The sequence below is a fragment of the Jaculus jaculus genome, chromosome 17 (genome assembly GCF_020740685.1).
Source record: "Jaculus jaculus isolate mJacJac1 chromosome 17, mJacJac1.mat.Y.cur, whole genome shotgun sequence".
Lineage (NCBI taxonomy): Eukaryota > Metazoa > Chordata > Mammalia > Rodentia > Dipodidae > Jaculus > Jaculus jaculus.
Window position 1 is genome coordinate 779,357 of NC_059118.1, and position 22,770 is coordinate 802,126.

The window sequence follows — 22,770 nt, forward strand, 5'->3', positions numbered from 1 at the left end:
CTGGCATGGCTCTGAAATAGCGATAGCGGCTGGAGAGATGGCTCAGGTGGTTAAAGTGTTTGCCTGCAAAGGCTAACAACCTGGGTTAGATTCCCCCAGTACCCATGGTAAAATCAGATGCACAAAGTAGCACATGTGTCTGGAGTTTGTTTGCAGTAGCCAGAGGCCTGCCCTTTCTCTCTCTCTCTCCCCTTGCAAATAAATAAATAATTTTTTAAAATTTCAGGGCTGGAGAGATGGCTCAGAGGTTACAGCACTTGTCTACCAAAAAAAAAAAAAAAAAAAAAAAAAAAAAGCCTTCTTGGGTAGGAGAGATGGTTTAGCAGTTAGGGCACTTGTCTGCAAAGCCAAAGGATCCAGTTCAATTCCCCAGGACCCACATAAGCCAGATGTACAAGGTAGCACATGTGTCTGGAGTTCGTTTGCAGTGGCTGGAGGCCCCGGTGCACCCATTCTCTCTATGTGCCTCTTCCTCTCTCAAATAAATAAAAATAAAAACAAATGGTGCACAAAAACAAGCCGGATATTGTGGTGCACGTCTTTAATCCCAGCACTTGGGAGGCAGAGGTAGGTAGATCGCCGTGAGTTCAAGGCCACCCTGAGACTACATAGTGAATTCCAGGTCAGCCTGGGCTAGAGTGAGACCCTACCTCAAAAACAAACAAAAACAAAAAACAAACAAACAAAAAAAGGATGCACAAAAATGCCTAAAATGGGGGCTGGAGAGATGGCTTAGTAGTTAAGCACTTGCCTGTGATGTCTAAGGATCCCAGTTCAAGGCTTGATTCCCCAGGACCCACGTAAGCCAGATGTACAAGATGAAGAATGCATCTGGAGTTTGTTTGCAGTGGCTGGAGGCCCTGATGTACCCATTCTCTATCTGCCTCTTTCTCCCTCTGTCACTCTCAAACAAACAAACAAACAAATAATTATTTTAAAAATGCCTAAAATGGTATTATCTACACAGCATAAAAATACCATCAGAAAAAAATACCATCAGAGGCTAGGGTGTGGCTAGTGGCTAATGGCAGAGCACATGCTTAGGCCCTGGGCTCAATCTCTAGCCCCAGAAATAAAAAAAAAAAAAAAAACTATCAGAGTATCAACTGATCCCCCTTGGAATCATTTTCTCCCTTGGAATAAACATACACACATTCTCTCCTCCCTACCCTACATCATTTGTAGGTTTATACTTTTGTTGTAATTAATGAATATGGCAGAACATAATAGCTATAAGATTTGATAGTTTTTCTTCTTGTGCATTTGGGGTGCTCTCAGTGGAATCTAGGGCCTTTTGTATGTCAGGAAAGTACTCTATCATGTCCACCCATGATCAAACAGCTCACAAAAGCTACATTATGTCACATGTAGCAAAGCCTGAAATAGGCTAGTTTCTACCATATCACGTTAGTTCCAATGTGATGGTTAATCTTGATTGTTAGAATCATCTAGGAGATAAGTCTCTTGAGCATGTGACTTAGTTTCTATATTAGGTTAACTGAGGTGGGAAAACTCATCCAACTGTAGGTAGTACGATTCTATGGGCTAGGGTACTGGGCTGAATAAGAAGAAGAGAGCTAGTTAAGCACCAGCACTCATTGCTTCTCTGCTTACTGCTAATGCTACCACGCATACCTGCCATGATAGACTGTTCCCTCCAACTGTGAGCCAGAGTAAACCTTTCCTTTCTTAAGTTGCTTCTGTCAGGGTATTTTGTCATAGCAACAAGTAAAGTAATGAACATATCCATCATGATAAATATTTTGCTACAGTAATGCAGGATAGAGTGTGAAAGACAAGACCAGGTGAGCAGGGACAGGGACCAGCAGAGATCAGAACCTGCCATCTACCCCAAATGCAAAGGCTGAAGAGGCTCACCCCTTACATCAGTATTCCCAGGTGAATAAGGATAGAAGATTGCTTCCTTCACATGGCTTGTGCTTGGTGAGCCACATCAGTAGATTTAATTAGGGGAGGTCTTTAGGCAGGTGGAACTGCCAAATCCAATGCCTTCTGGATGGATCTGTTCTAGAAATGTCTGGAGACTCCTATGCATAACCCCTTAGTAGCTCAGTTACATGTCTCTCTGCCTGTCCCTTATGCTTGACCTCATCCCAGTTTTGAGGAGCTACATGATATAGTTGGCTCTCTGTGGCTGACTGCACTATGGGAGAAAATATAGGAGCTAAACAGATCTACTTCAGTATCTAGTTCAGGAATAACCTTTAGTGGAAAAGACTGAATCACAACCTAAGCAGATAAATTTTTCATCTGTAATTTAATTCCAGATGCCCTTTCTTCAACTGTAAAGTAGGATCAAAAATAAGTTCCCAGGGCTGGACAGATGCTCAGTGGTTAAGGCGCTTGCTTACAATGCCTAATGACCCAGGTTCAGTTCCCCAGTACCTATGTACAGCCAGATGCAGAAGGTGGGGCATGTGTCTATAGTGTGTTTGTAGTGGCTGGAGGCCCTGGTACACCCATTTCCATTCTCTCTCTACTTGCAAATAAGTAAATAAAATACTAAAAAAAAAAAATAAGTTCCCAGGTTAAAGATCAAACAAGGTATGTGGATACTGTGAGGATGAGTTATGGGAAGGATATGAAGCTCACAGCAGCCTGGGCACATGATCTCAAAGTGGCGGAGTACATTTTCATGTAAGACAGAGAAGTCCCTGAGGGCAGATGCCACATGTTGAGCTCCATGGCTGAAGACATCTGAGCCCTAAACAATGTTCACAGAGAAGCTTGGGCAAATGCTGGTTAGTAACGGTCAAACAGTGCTCCTCCCACATGCGTGCCCAGAGTTCCAAGGTTATGTGAGGGGCCTCCCTCCCAAATACCTGTCCAGAGCTCCAAGTTATGTGAGGAGCCACTTTCCCACGTACCTGCCCAGAGCTCTGAGGTTATGTGAGGGGCCATGGGAGCAGCCATCACAATCAGGGCACACAGAGCATCCTCAAATTCAGTGCTATGGAGGACAACCCTCTGAGATGCTTGCTAGGGAAGAGAAAAAGACATTTTAGTAAGAGCTCTTTATAATGAAGGTATTAACCTTTTCCCTACATGTTTATTGTGCTTCCTCTGGCTTTTATCTATCTTTTACTTTTGGACATTTTAATTTACTAAGGGCACACCTGTAATCCTAGCATACAGGTTGACAAGGTAGGAGAATCTTGACTTTGAGACTAGCTGGGCTACATAGCAAAACACTGTTTCAAAAGAAAAAAAATAAACATTTAAAAAAAATCAACTTTTATATAGTCAAGCCTAGTAGATTTCCTCCTTTTCCTTTTGGTGGTATAGATTGAACTCGGGGCCTCACACATGCTAAAGCATGCACTCCTCCATGGAGCTACATTCCCAAGCCTTGTTCCACTGTTCTTGAAGGCCCCAAAGGCCTTCCTTTAACATAGCACTCACTTGCTAATGGCTTCAATACAGGTCCTATGTAGCAAGAAGATGAGTGATACTGAAAAGGCTGGTTTTTGTGTTCAATGGAAGTAACTCCATCTTGGTTAAACAAAGATAAACTCTACCATGCTACTAACACATCACCATGCAATCAGGAAATCAGACAGTGGGAAGATGAAGGGCCAGAAGAGAGGCCCAAGTCTACTCTGGGTTTGTCACTAAGCAGCCAGGTATATCCTCTTAGCTCCCTATCGATCCATATTCTCTTCTGCAAAACACTGGGGAACAAAGGAGTTGGAAGCTGGGCAGAGGGAGTAGGATCATCAAAAGTGTGAGGGCAGCAAGTTTTAAGTCAGCCTGGGCTTTAGAGAGAGATTCTATCTCAAAACAAGCAAGAAAACAAACAAGCAAGCAAGTAAGCAAAGAAAGGGGTTTGCTCAGGGAATGTGTGTGTATATATATATATATATATATATATATATATATATATATATATTAAAGGTAGGGTCTTGCTCTAGCTCAGGCTAATGTGGAACTCATTCTGTAGCCCAAGCTATACTTGAACTGCTGGTGATCCTCCACCTCAGCTTCTTGGGATCTGTGATTAAAGGTGAGCTACCATGCCTAGCTTTGTTCAGGTAATCTTTAAACCTTGAAGCAGTGAGACTATGCTATATCCATAAAAGAAATCTTAAGACAGAAGAGCCCCACCGAAGAAGTGACATTTTTTGTTGCTCTCTGTCCCAACCTTGCCCCTATAAGCCACTACAACACATTGTACCCTCCTGCCTCAGTTACCAACAAGGGAGAACATCTAGCCACTTACCAAAAGGGCACTGCTCAACCCCATCAGCTGAGAAATCGCAGAGTTCAGTGCAAAGTCCTCTGTGAAATGGGAGGTCACCTGTTGGTAAAAGGTGAGTTATTTACTTTCTTCAAATTTCTCTTAGCTTTCCAGAAAAGTGAATGATCAAATAAATGTGAAACTAAGTGAATTCAGTAAAAGATACTTATAACTACATTAACTCTTTTGAATAATCACTATATTTCATGAACACAAAGATGTAGTGTTTCTACTCCTTAAGTCTCTCTTTCACATGTTGAGATAGTGTTAGTTACTATAACAGTATTTACAAAGACAATGTTAGTTTCATGAATAGGAGGCAGGAGCCTCTAATGAACAACATCAAAACAATAATGGTTAAGGAGATCAGGGGTGGAGGATGTGGTTCAGTTCTAAAGCCTTTGACTAGCATGTGCAAGACCTATGATCAATATCACCACTGCCAAAAGAAAGAAAGGGAGGGAGGGAGGGAAGAAGGAAGCTATAAAGAAGAATGAAATTTTATCATTTTAAGGAAAATAGATGGAATTGGAAATCATGTTAATCAAAATAACTCAAACTCAGAAAGACAAATATTATATGTTTTTCCTTAAGTAGAATCTAGATTTAAAATATTTACAGGCTGGGGAAATGACTCAGTGGTTAAAGGCACTGGTTTGCAATACTTGCTGGCCTGGGTTTGATTCTCCAGTACTCACATAAAGCCAGATGCATAATGTGATGCATGTGTCTGGAGTTCATCTGCAGTGGAACGAGACCCTGGTGCACTCATACTCTGTTAGTCTGTACTCTCACTCCAATAATAAACAATATTTAAAAAATAAAATAAAAATATATACATGACATGAGCATAGATGGGATACTGTAAGGGAAGAACAAGAAAGCATAAAGTAGGAGACTAGAAAAGAAATACAAAGGTAAAATGGCAGTAAATAGGAGATGAGGTAAAGGGGCTCCCTCTCCTTGGTTGTGCAGCTTAAACTCACAACAACGGGGATTTGCGGACAGGATGATCAGTTTTCCATTTTGAAATGGAGTCAACATAAGAACATACATGTGATTTGTCAGCCTTTTCATGTCAAGAGTTTACAGTTTGTTGAAATAACCCATCTGACAGAAGAATTTTCCAGATCCAGACAGAAAATATGTGGCATGAGAATAACCAGAGAACCACCCAGCTCACTGAATTCATGTCCATGAGCTCCTTCCAGAGGACAGAAATAAAACTAAAGTGGCATCAGATGAAACCATGCTGGACCCAAGGCCCTGCCAGGCCACAAAAACTACATCATCAATGTCACTGGAGTCAGAGTCCAGACAAGAAGTGACCCTGGATGACTTTACAGGTTAGAATCAGTACATTAATTTTGTCTTAACACTGGCGATGAAATCCAATGCCTAGCACAAGCTAGGCAAGTTCCTCTACCACTGAACTACATTCCAATATGAACTAGTACATTTTAAGTAGAAAAAAACAAAAAAGCAGCCTAGGAAGAATTTGGAGTATTAGATACTCATTAATAAAATGACTACAGGCCAGGTGTGGTGGTACACACCTTTAATCCCATCACTTGGGAGGCAGAGGTAGGAGTATCACTATAAGTTCAAGGATACCCACAGAATTCCAGGGCAGCCTGAGCTAGAGTAAGACTCTATCTCAGGGGAAAAAAAATGGCTTCAGGGTTGGAGAGATGGCTCAGCAGCTTACCTATAAGGTGCTTGCCTATAAAGCCTAATGACCCTTATTTGATTCCCCATTGTCCATGTCAAGCCAGATGCACAGTGATGCATGCATCTGGAGTTCATTTACAAGTAAATAAGAATAAAAAAAATAACTTCAGCTGGAAGTGGTGGTGCAAATCTTTAATCCCAGCAGTTAGAAGGCAGAGGTAGGAGGATTGCTGTGAGCTTGAGGCGACCCTAAGACTACATAGTAAATTCCAGGTCAGCCTAGGCTAGAGTGAGACCTTTCCTTGAAGGGGGGGGGGGGGGGGGGAAGGAATCAGAATTTTAAAAAAAATTACTTCAGATCTATAAAAATTAATGTACAAGTCCTTTGGAACCATGTGGAAAATCCTCTGCTTGTGGTAAGTACCAATGAACTTGGATTATAGTCTCTGCTCAGTTCCTCACTGGCTGTGGGGTTTTTAAGCACAATCCAACCTCTGGGTCTGTTCCTAGCAATAGAATGAAAGGGTATGTTATGACAGGCCCTGAATGTTTCTTTTGATTCCCCAATTCTGCTTTTTTCCCTTATTTTTTTTATTAGCACATATCAATTATACATATTAGGTTTCATTATATTTTTATACATATATATATTTTTATCACATTCCTCCCCCCTGTCCTCTTTCCACTCCTCTGATCCCCTTCCTCTTCCTAAGAACTAGTCCTCTTTCTCCTTCCATGTTTTTCCTTATGATCCAATGAGCTTCATTAGCATTTCTGTTAATATAACATGGGCAATATGCCATACATGTGACCCTGAATTTGGAAGCATGAGATCCCTTAGACATAGGTGATCTAGCATAAGGAGAGCCACTTTCTAAGAGAAGCTTCCCAACAGGGTATCTGTGCCATTTCCCATCTTGGCAAATTAGCCAAGTAGTGGGAGCAGCTATTCAAGGCAGCAGGCCTCCCTCACAAAGATGGAAGGAGACCCTAGTTGCCCTTCAAGGAACGTAGGCCACACTGGCCACAGAAGAAAGGCTCCCTTAACATGCTCTGCAACACACCTGCCCAATGACCCTGAATTCTGACCTGAGTGATGACCAAATTCTTGTACTCCCAGAGCTTGCGAGCCTCGGCTTTTTCCTTGTTGTTCAGCAGCTGGGGCTGGGGAACTGTTCCAGAAGTTCTGGCCTCAATGAATCTGGTTGCCACGGACCAAAGACGCTGCTGCCATCTCAGCACTCCAGGAAGCGCATCGGCTGCATTCAAATCCACCAAAGAGACAGGAGAAAGTGTTTGTGGGGAGGAGCTAAGAAAGGCTCTGTACCCAGTGAGATGTTTCATTACCTTAATCCCTCCCCGAGCCCTGACACCTCCTGGTGCCTCAGGCGTTCCAAGAACAGGCAGAAAAGGCAGAAAGGCTGCGTGGCCATTGCCCATCTGGCTCAGGGTGGATGGCTGCGCTCCGCTTCCTTGGTTAGCAAGCTCAGCCTTGGCCCAGGGTCTCATGGGACACAAGGCAGTGGTGGCTGCACATCATGCCTGAAATGGCCCTGTGGCAGTGTGAGGGCAGCCAACAACCCTGACATGGACTCCAAACACATTCCTGAAGCGACAGCCCACCTGGGTCACGTGGCTGGTCAAATGAAGGCTTGTTCAGGTGCCTGGATCTGTGGCCACTGGGTCACAGGCACACTCATGTATGGGTGCACAGCAGGCCCCTGGAGGCAGATGTGAAGACCTACTCTGTGCCAATAGAAGGAAGCTGGACTTGCTCCTGTGCCTTTGCTCTTCAAGCTCCTGTGACTCTGAGGCAGCTCCTGCTAGGACTGACATCTCTCACCACTCCTATCATACACAATGAGAGAACTAGCCATTCCTTAGATAACACAGATGAGGGCTGGAGAGAGTCTTAGTGGTTAAGGTGCTTGCCCGTGAAGCCTACGGACCCAGGCTCAACTCCCCAGAACCTACGTAAGCCAGATGTACAAGGTGACACATGTACATAGGTGGTGAATGCACACAAGGTAGTACACACATCTGGAGCTTGTTTGCAGTAGATAAGGCCCTGGTGCACCAATTCTCTCTCTCTCTCTCACTAAAAAAAATAACAACCAGGTGTGGTGGTGCATGCCTTTAATCCCAGCACTTGGGAGGCAGAGGTAGAATGATCACCATGAGTTCAAGGCCACCCTCAGACTACATAGTGAATTCCAGGTCAGCCTGAGCTAGAGTGAAACCCTACCTCAATAAATAAATAAATAAATAACAGGTGCCTCTCACAGGGCTCAAGACCCCAGGCACCTACTTTGTCTTCCCATGACCACACTTGAGCAGGCCATTGAGGCAGGATGAAAGCCCAATACACTTACTCTAGGATAGCCAGGTGATTAAACTTATTTCCCTTCATGTCATCTTAGACCCATGCAGCTTTGGGGACAAATCACCACAGAGAAGCTACAGCTGGAAGGTGCCTGAGAAGTCACTAGTAACTCTAGGATCAGGCCCTGCTTTGGTGATGGAGGAGGGCTTCTAGAAAAAGCCTTTCACGGTAGACTGAGAGAGGACTGGTCTCCTTGTAGCCCAGGGTAGAGTGAGACAGGACTGGTCCCCTTGGAGCCCGGGGTAGACTGAGAGAGGACTGGTCTCCTTGCAGCCCAGGGTAGACTGAGAGAGGGTTGGTCTTGCAACCTGGGGTAGACTGAGAGAAAACTGGTCCTCTTGCAGCCCAGGGTACACTGAGGGAGGACTGGTCTCCTTGCAGACTAGGGTAGACTGAGAGATGACTGGTCTCCTTGAAGCCCAACAGGCTAGGAACAGCACAGAAGTTGGTTGGTTTCCAGGGAAACCACTGTTCAAGTGTGGTCTTTGGAGACCTTGCAATTCAATCAGTAAAGAGCCTGTAGCAGGCACATTCTGGGGTCCACTGTCAGTAGGTATGGGGTAAGGCCTGGAAATCTACATATGCAGTGGTCTCCCCAAGGCCCATGTACATCAGAGAACACTGGCTTAGGAGTGGAACAGGAGGCTGGGTGACTCACTCTTGACATCCCACAGGATGTCCTTCTCGGGAGGGGCAGCAAAGAGAATGTAGAGCCGGACGGTGTCAATTCCATACTGAGCCACAACATGCTCAGGGTCCACCCCATTGTGCTTGGACTTGCTCATCTTCTCCCACGTCACCTCCAACTTCTCTCTTGTTTTTGCATGGACAGGTACAGGACCTAGATGCCAAAAACATATGAAGGCACACATGGCACGGGATTCTGAACAGTCTGAGGAAGGGTGGGGGCCAGCGGCTCTAAATAGGCCCAGGTTGGTGAACCTGACCCTATGCACAAGTGAGCCAGGTGGGGCTGGGTAGATGATAGGACAGCTAGTCCCACGAGCAGCCTAGAGACCCTGACTAGGACAGCGAGCTGACAAGAGATCAGAGGCTCCCAGGACCCATCTTGGATCCTCCACCAAGACAGGGTTCAGAGGCAGATGTGACCTTCTCAAGAGTCCCCTAGCCTCCCCTGGTTTCAGCTGTGCCAGCCAGGCTGGACACGCCTTACCTGTGAGGTCCACGTCCTCTCTCTGCAGATACTGTCCAGATGGTAGGCGGAACGTCTGCCCTTTGATAAGGCCCTGAGCCAGCAGCTTATGGAAAGGCTCCCTGAGGAAGGACAGGTAACAGGAAAGAAAGGTGCATGCTGAAACAAGTGGCATCCACAAACTGGCACCACAGACCTTCAGCATACATGCATCAGGGTGGCTGTCACTTTACTGAAAACATGTAGGCTGGCTAGGCCACTTTTAAAGTGGATTTCTCAAGAGCAGAAGTCACATTAGTAGGTTTAATTTTTTTATTTATTTGAGAGAAAGAGAGAGAGAGAAAGAGGCAGAGAGAATAAGTATAGGCATGCCAGGGCCTCCTGCCACTGCAAATAAATTCCAGATACATGTACTACTTTGTGTATTTGGTTTTAAGTGGGCACTAGTAAGTTGAACCTAGGCTGTCAGGCTTTGCAAACAAGTGCCTTTAACTGCTAAGCCAACTTTCCAGTGCCACAACAGAGTTTAGCTACAGGTCTACTTTCCACTAAGGTGAAGTGGAACGAATACTGACCTCAGATCTGGAAGGCCTGGATCATATCTCAATCCTACTTCTCAATGGAGTCTATGACAATGGAGTCTATGAGCCCACACAAGCCACTTACTTGCTCTTACTGAAGCTCGGGTTTCAGTTTGCCAACATACAACATGGATGCAAGATGTTGGCCAACATACAACATGGATGCAAAATGTTGCTGGGCAGAGGAAGTGAAATGACTGCATGAGAACACTCATACATCTTAAAGAGCCACACATGAGTTAGGCATGGTTTCATATGCCTTTAATCCCAGCACTTGGGAGGCAGAGGTAGGGGGATCGCTATGAGTTTGAGGCCACCCTAAGACTACACAGTGAATTCCAGGTCAGTCTGGACTACAGTGAGACCCTATCTTGAAAAACCAGGGGAAAAAAGTGCCACACAAAGTTAGCTGCCCAGTGAGCTTGGCACAGAGGGGTCACTTTTCTCCTTAACTTCAGACAATGCCTCTTTAAAGATTTGATTTTTTTTTTTTTTTTCAGGTATGGTCTCACTTTAGCCCAGGCTGACTTAGAACTCACTCAGTAGTCCCAGGCTAGCCTCAAACTCAGTGATCCTTCTACCTCTGTCTCCCAAGTGCTGGGATTAAAGGTATGCATCACCATACCTTCAGGCCTATATTTTACATATGTGTAGGGCTTGTGTGGATGGGTGTGTGTGCGTGCGCGTGTGCACACACACACACATTGCTCAGGCATGTGGATGACAGAGTAGAACATTGGCCTTTTGTTCTGAGGTAGGGTCTCACTGTAGCCCAGGCTGACCTGGAATTCACCATGTAGTCGCACGGTAGCCTCGAACTCACAGCGATCCTACCTCTGCCTCCCGAGTGCTGGGATGAAAGGCGTGCGCCACCATGCCTGGCTGCGTCTTTCTTTATTGCTTGTTTGCATGCTTCCTTCAGAGAGTGTTCCTCATTGAACCTAATGCTGTGGTTTTTCAGTCAGACTGGCTGAGCAGCGAGCCTGAGATTCTCCAGTCTCCACTCCCCATATAACTGGCATTATAGGTGTGCATGGTCATGCCTAGCTCTTTATGTGGGTGTTGTAGAACTGAACTCAGGGAAAATCAGGTCCTCTCAGGCTCTCATGCCTATGTGGCAAGCCCTCGCATCCACTGAGCCATCTCTTCAGCCCCTATAGTTCCTATTTTTAAGAAATAGTTTTAATCACAGCCTCACTGGCTAGATAGTAAATTTTTAAACTTCTGAGAGGATAAGTAGAAGCTGATCTTCATACTGACATGAACCCTGATTCTGTTTGCATGCAGTTGAGTAAGGGTGACTCCATGAGACACTAGCATGTGTATGCATCAGGGCAGCAGGAGAGTGTTCATGTACAGGGAGACTGAGTGAGGGGACCACAAAACAACATAGCAGGCCTGGGGTACAAGTTTAGTGATATGGGGGACTGGGGAGTTTCTATTTGGGGATTTAGAAGCCTAGCAACCCAAACAGGCTCAACAAGCCTGAGACCTAATGTTAGTGATGCAGGTGAACCCTACATGCTCCTCAATTTATGTCCAAGACAACCTGACTCAGGCACTGACACTGAGTAAGCTTCTGCTAAGGCCTATCAAACACTGTGGACAGGCAGCACAATGGGAGAAGTGTTTTAGTGGACTCAGGAGGCGTAGAGAGACAACTGAGAGATTAGAGAAGCAGTGATTTTCAGAAAGAAGCACAGAATTCCTGACCTTTTTTGTATGCTAAGAATCAAACCCAGGGCCTTAAGCACACTAACTACATACTCCACCTTTGATCTGTACCCATACTTCTGGGCTTTAAAATTCTTTCATGATTCAAAGGGGAAAGTGCGAGGGGGCAGGGAGGGAGGGTATTACCATGGGATATTTTTTATAATCATGGAAAATGTTAATAAAAATTGTGAAAAGAAAAAAATAATAAAAATAAAATTAAAAAAAATTCTTTCGGGCTGGAGAGATGGCTTAGCGGTTAAGCGCTTGCCTGTGAAGCCTAAGGACTCCGGTTCGAGGCTCGGTTCCCCAGGTCCCACGTTAGCCAGATGCATAAGGGGGCGCACGCATCTGGAGTTCGTTTGCAGAGGCTGGAAGCCCTGGCGCGCCCATTCTCTCTCTCTCCCTCTATCTGTCTTTCTCTCTGTGTCTGTTGCTCTCAAATAAATAAATAAATTTAAAAAAAAAAATTCTTTCATGAGCTTTCATTCTTTCATGCATAGGAGTGTGCAAAAGCAGTGGTCACAGTGACAGGGAAGACTCTCTAAGGTAGAAAAGATCCCGTATTGTTAACATTTAAATGGACGCTCTGGGGCTGGAGAGATGGCTTAGCGGTTAAGCGCTTGCCTGTGAAGCCTAAGGACCCCGGTTCGAGGCTCAGTTCCCCAGGTCCCATGTTAGCCAGATGCACAAGGGGGCGCACGCGTCTGGAGTTCGTTTGCAGAGGCTGGAAGCCCTGGCACGCCCATTCTCTCTCTCTCTCCCTCCGTCTGTCTTTCTCTCTATGTCTGTCGCTCTCAAATAAATAAATAAAAACTGAACAAAAAAAAAAAAATTTAAATGGACGCTCTGTACATGTCCCTGAGATTCCCCTCAGCATAGCTGGCCTTACAGGGCCCACAGAGTGTGTCACACTGGTCAGTGTGGGGGAGATTCTCACACAGATGGACAAAAGTAATCAGGTTCAAAATTGATCTTAAGGGCTGGAGAGATGGCTTAGTGGTTAAACGCTTGCCTGTGAAGCCTAAGGACCCCAGTTCAAGGCTCCATTCTCCAGGACCCACGTTAGCCAGATGCACAAGGGGGCACATGCATCTAGAGTTTGTTTGCAGTGGCTGGAGGCCTTGGTGCACCCATTCTCTCCCTCTCTCTCTCTCTCTCTCTCTCTCTCTCTCTGCCTCTCTCTCTCTCTGTCTGTGGCTCTCAAATAAATAAATAAATAAATAAACAAAAATTTAAAAAAATTGATCTTAATAAATTGTGTGTACATGTTCATGAGTGTGAGTAGTGAGTAATGCAGTGGCATATGTGTGGAGATTAGAGAATATCTCTCAGGTGTCAGTCTTTGCCTTCCTTTGAGGTAGGGCCTCACATTATTCACTGCTGCTTTTTTTTTTTTTTCACCAGGCTAGCTAGCTCCTGAGCTTCCAGTAGATTTTTCTGTCTCCACCTTCCTTCTTGCTCATAGGTGTGGCTAAAATTACACACATCTGCCACAGCTTTTGACTTTTTACATGGGTGTTGGGGATCCTAACTCAGGTATTCATGATTGCATGGCATGTACTTTATCCATGGAGCCATGTCCCCAGCAATACACACACACACACACACACTTTGTAGCTCAAGATTCCTTTCCTGGCTCTTAGTAAACTTTAGAGTTATAAATTTCTGTGGCTCCCACAGGCAAGTCAAAGCTCCACAAACACCCACTGGTTAAGTCATAACTGGCCAAAGGATGATGTCATTTTGGGCCACAGTTCACATTTCCACCAAGGTTCCCAGAAAATGAGTCCCGTACATAGATGACAATGTACAGATCCAGTACACTTAGCAGCATTTTAACCCTTCTGTACATGGCAGAGGGGCTTTGCTGCATGCCTCCTTGTCTTTCATGAAGGCTGATGCAGCTAACATGAGGAAACCTGTGTCCTTAGACCTCCAGGCCAGCTCTGTGTTTTCCTGGCCTATCAAGGGAAGGAGGTCAGTTAATGCTACTGCTTCAGAAAGCTTGGAGCAATGTACCCTACCCAGAACAGGGTCCTTCTACCATCCTCCAGCCCTACTTATCTTCCTGGTGGCTTCTCTATTTAAACACATGCTCCTCACAGAGGCCACAGGGACACATGGTAGATCCTGGAGCATGACAGGCTCCTCAGGACTCTGTGACCCCATAGAAATACCCCCAGTTCCTGGCATTCTAGCTAACTCACAGCAGGGACCATTCTTACTCTTATCTTTACCCCTGGCACTAAGCTGATGGGAGCCTCCTTTAAAATGCTCATCTCAAGGGCACAAACAGCTAGATGGATACTGGGATGGGCAGACAGAGGGACCAGATGTGGACCGCTGCTCAGCTCCTGAGCCACCTTTGCCTTCCAGCCAATTTCAGGTGCGCCTGGACATTAAGCTTGTGACAAATGATATAAGGCCAGGTTTAAACAGAATAAAATATACATGGATGCTTTTTACTGAGGGGTGAAGGAAAAGACTGCATACTTATACATTTAAGTCCACACACAAGTTAATCTAGTGTCCTACAAAGAAGAGATGTCATACCCCAACACCCAGAGGTGCCTCCACTGAGATCCACAGGTCTGACCTGTGCTCACACCAGGATGCCCACTTCAAACACATGTTTATATTGCATTTGCACAGTGTCAGCAGACACCATTTGCTGTTACAGCTTCAGGTGCCAGTGTCCCTTCATCTACGTTTGAGGCTTTCTCCCACTCTCCTTGTACTGTGAGCTTTTGTCATTCTTAAGAGAAATATGGGGACAGGTAGCTCAGTGGTAGAGAACATGCTTAGTATGCATGAGGTACTGGACTCAACACCCAGTCTCCCCCAACCTCAACAACAACAACAACAAAAAACCTGAAAAATATGTCTAGAATGATCAGTTAGCAGCAGTAAAACTCAGAGAACAGGATGTGGGGGTGCACATTTATAACTGCAGCTACTCAGACCAAGTCAGGGAGCCTGGGCTACATGGCATCAGCACCTTAAGACAGGGTGGTGAAACCCTGCTTTTGCAGTTTATCAAGTTACCCACCACTGCCACCTGCTGGAGTACTCAGAATTGCAGCCCTCATCCTAGCTGCTCTACCTGAGGCTGCACTGCTGCCTCAAGGTTTCAACCCTCCTTTGCTTTAAACAAACTGGTACAGGAAGTACAGCACACTCTTTGAAAAGCGGTCTAGTCTCAGAGGTATAATCTGATGGCGCCTCATGACACAGACACACTATGCAATCAGCACCCAGATCAGTCTGCACTGTGGCCTCTACTGCACCAATGTCCTCCCACCCACCTTGTGCACTGTCCTCACCATGACCACCACTAATCTGGCCACTATAGAATTACTTAGGTCCGCCTGTTTCAAGACTGCTTTGAAGCATTTATGAACAAGGAGCTTTGGATGTTCACACTGGACACTTGTCCAAACTGGCAGGTGTCATGCATAAAGTAACAGCAGTGCACCAGAACCCCAGCCCTGGGTAACCAACACCCTGAACTTCACAAAGCCAGCAGCCATGTGACTGAGCCACAGGAGCCATATACACTCTAGTTTCTCCCCACAATAGGACAGTAGGTGTGGTCTCAGATGAACTGTTTTGTGCAGAGATGGTGTGGTGGTTTGATTCAGGTGTCCCCCATAAACTTAGGTGTTCTGAATGCTAAGTTCCCAGCTGATGGAGATTTGGGAATTAATGCCTCCTGGAGGGAGTGTATTGTTGGGGGCGGGCTTATGGGCTTTATAGCCAGTTTCCCCATGCCAATGTTTGGCACACCCTCCTGTTGCTGTGCTCCATCTTATGTTGGCCAGGGGGTGATGTCCACCCTCTGCTCATGCCATCGTTTTCCCCTGCCATCATGAAGCTTCCCCTCAAGCCTGTGAGCCAAAATAAACCTCTTTTTCCCAGAAGCTACTCTTGGTTGGGTGATTTCTACCAGCAATGCGAACCGGACTGCAACAGATGGCAAAACCTGGTACAAGAGGCCCAGCAGCCCTGAATTCAAGAGTCATAGAAGCACTTCCTGCCTTAGGTAGGTTTCAGGATTCTGCTAGTGCCACATTATCATAAGGCCAGAATTATTATTGAACTGCATCATATTCATTCAATGAGTACTTGGTAGTGCCTTTTATATACCTGGTACTTAACAAGGTATTGGACAGTGATGGTGGAGAGGCAGTCTTTGCCCTCAGGAGTCTCACCCGGAGGAGCTGGTCTGTCTGCTATCACTGACCCAAACTAGCACCAGACCCGTCCCAAGCATGAGAGAAGTAAGTGCAGACACAATTGAAGAGTGTATCTTTCAAAGTCCTGTCTGTCAAGAATGCCCTCTCCCCCTGCAGGGTCTCTGCTCTTTCCAGGTGTTACCTACATCACAAACCCATATCCTTACTGAACTGTTCCCCAAACTGCTGTCAAAAACCTAATCTGTCAAAGCTCAACTTGACCTTCTAGACCCCACTGCAGAGCCACTGCCACCGGAAAGGGGTCTGGGAACCTCCTGGGTTCTCTCCTGGTTGCTGTGTTATGTGGTACCCATAGCTGTACTTGGCAGACAGGAAACATCACTGTGTGTTCAGGAGTGTGGCTGACCTGCCCTTCAATGTCCCAAGAGAAGGAAAAAAGTCCTTGAAGATCCCTTCCAATGTCCAGTTCACAGTGGGTGCTCAATGTTAACTGATTTGAACCAAACCAAGCTTCCTAGAGGTGGAAGACAACATGCAGGGGAATAAAGTGGAAGCAAAAGCTAGAGGAAATAAGAGGTGGATGAAGGGACCGGTACTGGGTACTATGGCTGCTGGTTGGGGCCACCACCATGGAGGGCACACTGAGAGATCTCAAACTGCCCACTTCATATTGGAGGCAAGTTCAGCAGGGACCAGGAAGGAGAGTGGGAGCGGGCCTACATGCTCACAGAGGATGTCACAGTGCCCCATCTCAAGATGTGTCTTTCCTTCTTCCAGAGCTCTAGGGAACGTTCCACAGGAACCTCAGTATCTGGGCCTCATTTTCTCCCCTCCACAATAGGAGTCACAGTTGTTACCTCATTTAATACACATTTGCATGAGTTGGGAAGCATAGCCTGCAACTAACTGGAGAGTTTACTCAAGACATATACATAACCACCAATGCCATAGGTAGAGGCACTGAGTGTGGCATGGAGGTACATGGGAAGTGAGAATGAGGGACAAAGGGCCAGCAGGACTTGCACACCACCAAGATCATTCCTCAGATTCTCAACCAGCCCAGTATCCTCCTGTGTTCATTCATTCACTCACTCAGTCAACAGATGGTACTCAGGGACAAACGACTGTAAACAATTGTGTTATTCATTCATCTCAGCAATTGAGCAGCAGGAGCCTTTCCAAGACAGAGAAAAATCTACAAGTCTAACCCTCCAGCTGAAGCTATCTAAGCAGGACCACATCTGGGCTTCTGCCGGGAGGGCCCTATATTCCCCTGCTTCAGCTTTCTTCTTACTCCTTCAACAGCACCCTTGGGGCACCGAAGTCCAACTCCTGCAAACAGGATAACAAGTACTGGAATGAGCGTGATTTCCAGGTTAGCCTGGCCTTCAGAAATACTGGATACCTGCTGAGGGCTACCTTTGTCCCACATATGCAGGAAGGGAAGGAGAGAAAGAAGAGAATGTGGAAGAAAAGGAAGGAAGGAGGGAAGCCAACAGGGTTGCTATTTAGGATAAGCAAGGAAATTCCACACAAAAGTTGACAGGGTATTATACATGCCATTGTAGTAGCTATTGTGAGCTGGGCATAGTGGTCTACGCTTATAATCCCAACATTTTGGAGACTGGGGCAGAAGGACTGCTGTGAGTTCAAGGCCAGCCTGGACTATAGCATGAGATGCTGTCTCAAAAACAACAAAGCTCAATAAACAAATAATTTAAAAAAAAACAGTGTATATGTAATGCCTAATGAAGATGTGGCTAAAACACTCTCAGGACACGTGGGAGCCCTAACGAGTGGTTGCAGGCATCGTTCACCTGCTTCAAGCCTGGACAGGTAGTTGCTCACACCCCCATAGGCCAGCAGCTGCTCTATAAAGCCAGAACGAAGCAAGGCTATGGATTCCTGGAAGCCTGGGTAAGACTTTCCATACCTTCCCCTCCTTCCTTCGCAGAGCCTACGGCCATCATTCATCAAACATAATGAGCCCAGTTTCTAAGAGTCAGCCACGATCCTTCTTAAAATATCACTTTCTGATACTTGGCAGTGCCAATTACAAAAAAAGAGGCCTCATTAAGATAGTGAAATCCTAGCAGAATGTCTCGTTTCTTTACGCTCCTTTTCCCAACAACCCTGGCTCTGGAGGATCAGAGTAAAGAGGGCAATCGGGCAGCATGGAGTGTACTGCCACTGCAGGCAGGAATTCAGTTCAGGACTTTAGTTGCACTGCATTAAAACACAGGAGTGACAGGAGCCCACGTGTCCAGCTGTCTGGCACAAGAAGAGAAGAAGCTCCTTATCTGGGGTCTGTGGAGGTGGCTGTCTGTCCACTCCTGCTGCAGGGTCCTCCCTGTCCTTCAACCTGGTGCTGATGCCACAGGAAGGAGACAAGCTGAGATTGCTGCCTGCCTGGAATCTGAATCTCCACTCTGCAAATCACATACTGTAAATGGTGGCCTAAAGAAATGACAAAGTTATCTAATCAGTGGAAAAGAACGTAAGTCAGCCGTGGTGGTGCACACCTGCAAGTCATCCCAGGCCAAGGAAGAATGCAAAATCTAGGTAAACAAGGACCACATAGCAAGAGCTTGTCAAAAAGTGTGTGTGTGGCGGTGGGGGGGTAGGGGGGTAGGGGGTAGGGGGTGGTGGGTGTTGGTGGACTGGAGAGAGGGTTCAGTGAGTAGAGAGAACACTCATATAAGCATGAGATCACAAGACCATCTGAGTTTGACCCCCCCACCACTGGCATGGCCACACATGCCTGTAACCCTAGTCCTCTTGGGGATGGAGACTGGAGAATTGCTGGGGCGCATGAAAATGGCAGTTCCAGGTTCAAAGGAGAAACTGTGGGAAACATGTGGATAAGCAAAGTGGGGGGACACCCAATGCTCTACACAAACATGTGCATACATCACACATAACACACACACACACACACACACACACACACACACACAATTCGTGCCAAAATGAAATTTCCTGGTTCCACAGATAAGAAACACAAAGCAGGCTGAATAGTTCTACAATCTGGGCTGGAGAGATGGCTTAATGGTTAAGGTGCTTGCCTGAAAAGCCTAGGGACCCAGGTTCAATTCCCCAGTACCCAAGTAAGTCAGATACAGAAGTCTGGAGGCCCTGATGCACCAATTCTCTCTGTAACAAATAAGTAAATAAAATATTTTAAAAGAAAAAGTTTCACAATCTGAAAGAAAAACATTTTAGCTAATTTGTTTGATGAGGATCAGTGCTATTAATGCATGTAGTGTCCATCTGATGCAAAGTAGTAGTTGGTTTTTACACATGAAGGTCTCTGGGAGAAAGAAGAGTTTAAGCACTTATTTATATGGTGGCGCACACCTTTAATCCCAGCACTTGGGAGGCAGAGGTACAAGGATCACCATGAGTTCGAGGCCATCCTTAGACTACATAGTGAATTCCAGGTCAGCCTGGGCCAGAGTGAGACCCTACCACAAAAAAAAAAAAAAAAGGAGGTGGGGGAATCTGGCCATGATCCCCTTGTTTCCAGATAGATGATGACAGAAAAATGATAGGGCTGGAGAGATGGCTTAGCGGTTAAGCACTTGCCTGTGAAGCCTAAGATCCCCGGTTCGAGGCTCAATTCCCCAGGACCCACGTTAGCCAGATGCACAAGGGGACACATGTGTCTGGAGTTTGTTTGCAGTGGCTGGAAGCCCTGGCGCACCCATTCTCTCTCTCCCCACCTCTTTCTCTCTCTATCGCTCTCAAATAAATAAACAAAAAAATTAAAAATATATAACCTCTCATCCAAAATTTCATAGTCTTGAGATGTGACCCTCCAGACACACTCCCTCATAAGAATATAAAACATCACTGGACTTTCTGCTTTTTATGGTAATAAAAAATCAGAAAAGCAGGCAAGTGCTTTAATAAGTTATGGTACACCATGAATGCAACTTAAAAAATAAAAAATGTGCTGGGCGTGGTGGTGCACACCTTTAATTCTAGCACTCAGGAGGCAGAGGAAGAAGGATTGCCATGAGTTCCAGGCCACCCTAGACTACATAGTGAATTCCATGTCAGCTTGGGCTAGAGTGAGACCCTACCTCAAAAACCAAAACAAAAAAAATTGCATCTGCTGTTGATATCACTAAATCAAAAAAGTAAAAGACATATGCAATGCATGTAACATTTAGAATGAGTGTATTGAGCCTAGAGTGGTGTTTCATGCCTGTGATCCCAGCGCATGAGAGATGGATGCAGGAAGATCAACCTCAGCTACAGAGCAAGTTCAAGGACAGCTCCTGCCCCCCAAAATAGGTATTAAAGCATACATATGAAGGATAAACAAAATGTTTTTTTTTTCTGGAAAACTCAAAGAAACTTTGAAGCAGCTGGAAAAAGGGTGTGGGTGGGGCAGAGAAGGAGTTGTCAAATTTGCTTCCTGTACAGCTAAAGCATAGTCTAAAGGCTGTCCCAGAAATAATAGTGCTAGCAGGATGGTGGAAGAGAATGTGAAGTAGTAATGAAAAACAGCTGAAAAAGCCAGAGAGGATACAACATACATTGTTTAATGTGTGCCATTAAGCTGGCAAAAATAAAACAGAATAGGGCTGGAGAGATGGCTTAGCGGTTAAGTGCTTGCCTGTGAAGCCTAAGGACCCCGGTTCGAGGCTCGGTTCCCCAGGTCCCACGTTAGCCAGATGCACAAGGGGGCGCACGCATCTGGAGTTCGTTTGCAGAGGCTGGAAGCCCTGGCGCGCCCATTCTCTCTCTCTCCCTCTATCTGTCTTTCTCTCTGTGTCTGTCGCTCTCAAATAAATAAATAAATAAATAAATAAATATAAAACAGAATAAAGAAATAAATAACAAAACACCCAATTTTCCCCAAACCTTCAGGAAGTAAGTTCCTGTAGCCATTTCCCTTCCTGAGGGACCTCTGGGACCCAAGTGCTCCTGACCTCTGAGCATAGCAGGGAGCAGGGAAGACAGGATAAGAAACCTGGAGACTTAGTAGCCTTGGAGCCTGGCAGGAAACCCTCCAGGACAGCAGGAGCCATCAATGTCATGTCAGTTAGACAGGAGCTCATGGTTAGTACAGAAAAGCCATGAACTTGCCTATATTTACCATGGCGATGTTGAGAAGGAAATCAATCTTTCCCAAGAAGCCTTATGGAGCTGTCTTCCATAGAAGATGCTTAGGGATGAGGAAATAGCTTAGTACACAGAATATGTTTAGTGTACCTAAGATTCTTAATTTGATCCCCAGAACTACAAAAAGGAGAAAGATGTTTAAAAAATGAAATGAGGGCTGGAGAGATAGCTTAGCGGTTAAGCACTTGCCTGTGAAACTTAAGGACCCCGGTTCAAGGGTCAATTCCCCAGGACCCACATTAGCCAGATGCACAAGGGGGCGCACACACCTGGAGTTCGTTTGCAGTGGCTGGAGGCCCTGGCGCGCCCATTCTCTCTCTATCTGTCCCTTCCTCTGTCTGTCCCTTTCAAATAAATAAATAAAAATAAACAAAAAAATTTTAAAAATTAAAGGAAATGAACTCGAGGGCTAGGAAGATATCTTAGTTGATAAAGTGTTTGCCTCTCAAGCATGAGAACCAGAGTTTGATCCCAGCACCTATGTAAAATGGAAGGTCCTGGTGGGGCAGAGACAGGCGGATCCCTGGAGTACTCTGACCATCCAGTTCAGTCTAACTGGTGAGCTCCAGGACAATGACAGACCCTATCGCAAAGAGGTGGATGCTATTCCTAAAAATAACAGCCAAGATTGTTCTCTGGCCTCTATGCGCACGCATGCACACACATGTATGTACCCATACCCACAGACATGTGCCTACACCCCCCCACACACACATACATCCACCATACACACAAAATAAAAATTTTTTAAAAGGCAGGAGAGATGGCTTAGTGGTTAAGGTACTTGCCTGCAAAGCCTAAGGACCCAGGTTCAATTCCCCAGAACCCATGTAAGTGGGATGCATATGGTGGCACATGCATCTGGAGTTCATTTTGCAGTGGCTAGAGGCCCTGATGTGCCCATTCTCTCTATCTATCTACATCCTATCTATCTATCTATTTATCTATCATCCATCCATCCAGCTATCTGTCACCTACTGTCTCTTTATCTCAAATAAAAAGTTAAAAAAACAGTTTAAAAATTTCAAAACATAGCTGGGCATGGTGGTACACACCTTTAATCCTAGCACTTGGGAGGCATAGGTAGGAGGATCACCATGAGTTCGAAGCCAGCCTGACACTACATAGTGAATTCCAGGTAAGCCTGAGCTAAAGTGAGATCCTACCTTGAAAACCAAAACAAAACAACAAAAAAATTAAAACAAAAAACTTGAGTTTATTTTTACAGAAATAAGAATTAATAGATGGACATCACTAAAGCAAACAAAAGAAACCTTGAAGGATATATTTCGGACAAAAAAGAAGAAAATTATTTTAGATGTTAAGGTCAGAGCTATAAGAAGGGAAGGCACGGAAAAGTATCGGTAAACCTACTTCCAATTTAATCCCAATGAAACTCTCAATATATGTTTTGGACTTTGACGAGCTGAGTCTAAAATTGATATGAAAAAGCAAAAGCAATCAGAGCTAAGATTCTCTTGAAGAAAAAGAACAAAGCAGGAAGACTCCTGTACTGGCTATCAGTATTTGTAAATAAAAACAGAGACAGTAAGTAGCGAATAGAGAGAGAGTGAGACAGAGAGAGAAAGAGAAAGAGAGAGAGAGAGAGAGTGTGTGAGCGAGCGCGCAGACCAGTGGATAGAATAAAGATCGTACCAACAGGCCCTTGTGTATGTGAC

General features: G+C 45.4%; 1 protein-coding gene across 11 annotated transcripts in view; it reads right to left on the bottom strand.

The window, feature by feature from the left end:
- Nucleotides 1-22,770, bottom strand: part of Lars2 (leucyl-tRNA synthetase 2, mitochondrial) — a 140,568-nt gene that overhangs the window by 21,430 nt on the left and 96,368 nt on the right. For all 11 annotated transcript variants that reach the window (XM_045136446.1, XM_045136443.1, XM_045136447.1 and 8 more), the window contains 5 exons: nt 9,487-9,587; nt 8,971-9,153; nt 7,019-7,188; nt 4,241-4,318; nt 2,889-3,000 (listed from right to left, as the gene is read on the bottom strand). In XM_045136446.1, coding sequence (XP_044992381.1) covers nt 2,889-3,000; nt 4,241-4,318; nt 7,019-7,188; nt 8,971-9,153; nt 9,487-9,587 — 644 coding nt within the window. The remainder of the gene's footprint in view (nt 1-2,888; nt 3,001-4,240; nt 4,319-7,018; nt 7,189-8,970; nt 9,154-9,486; nt 9,588-22,770) is intronic.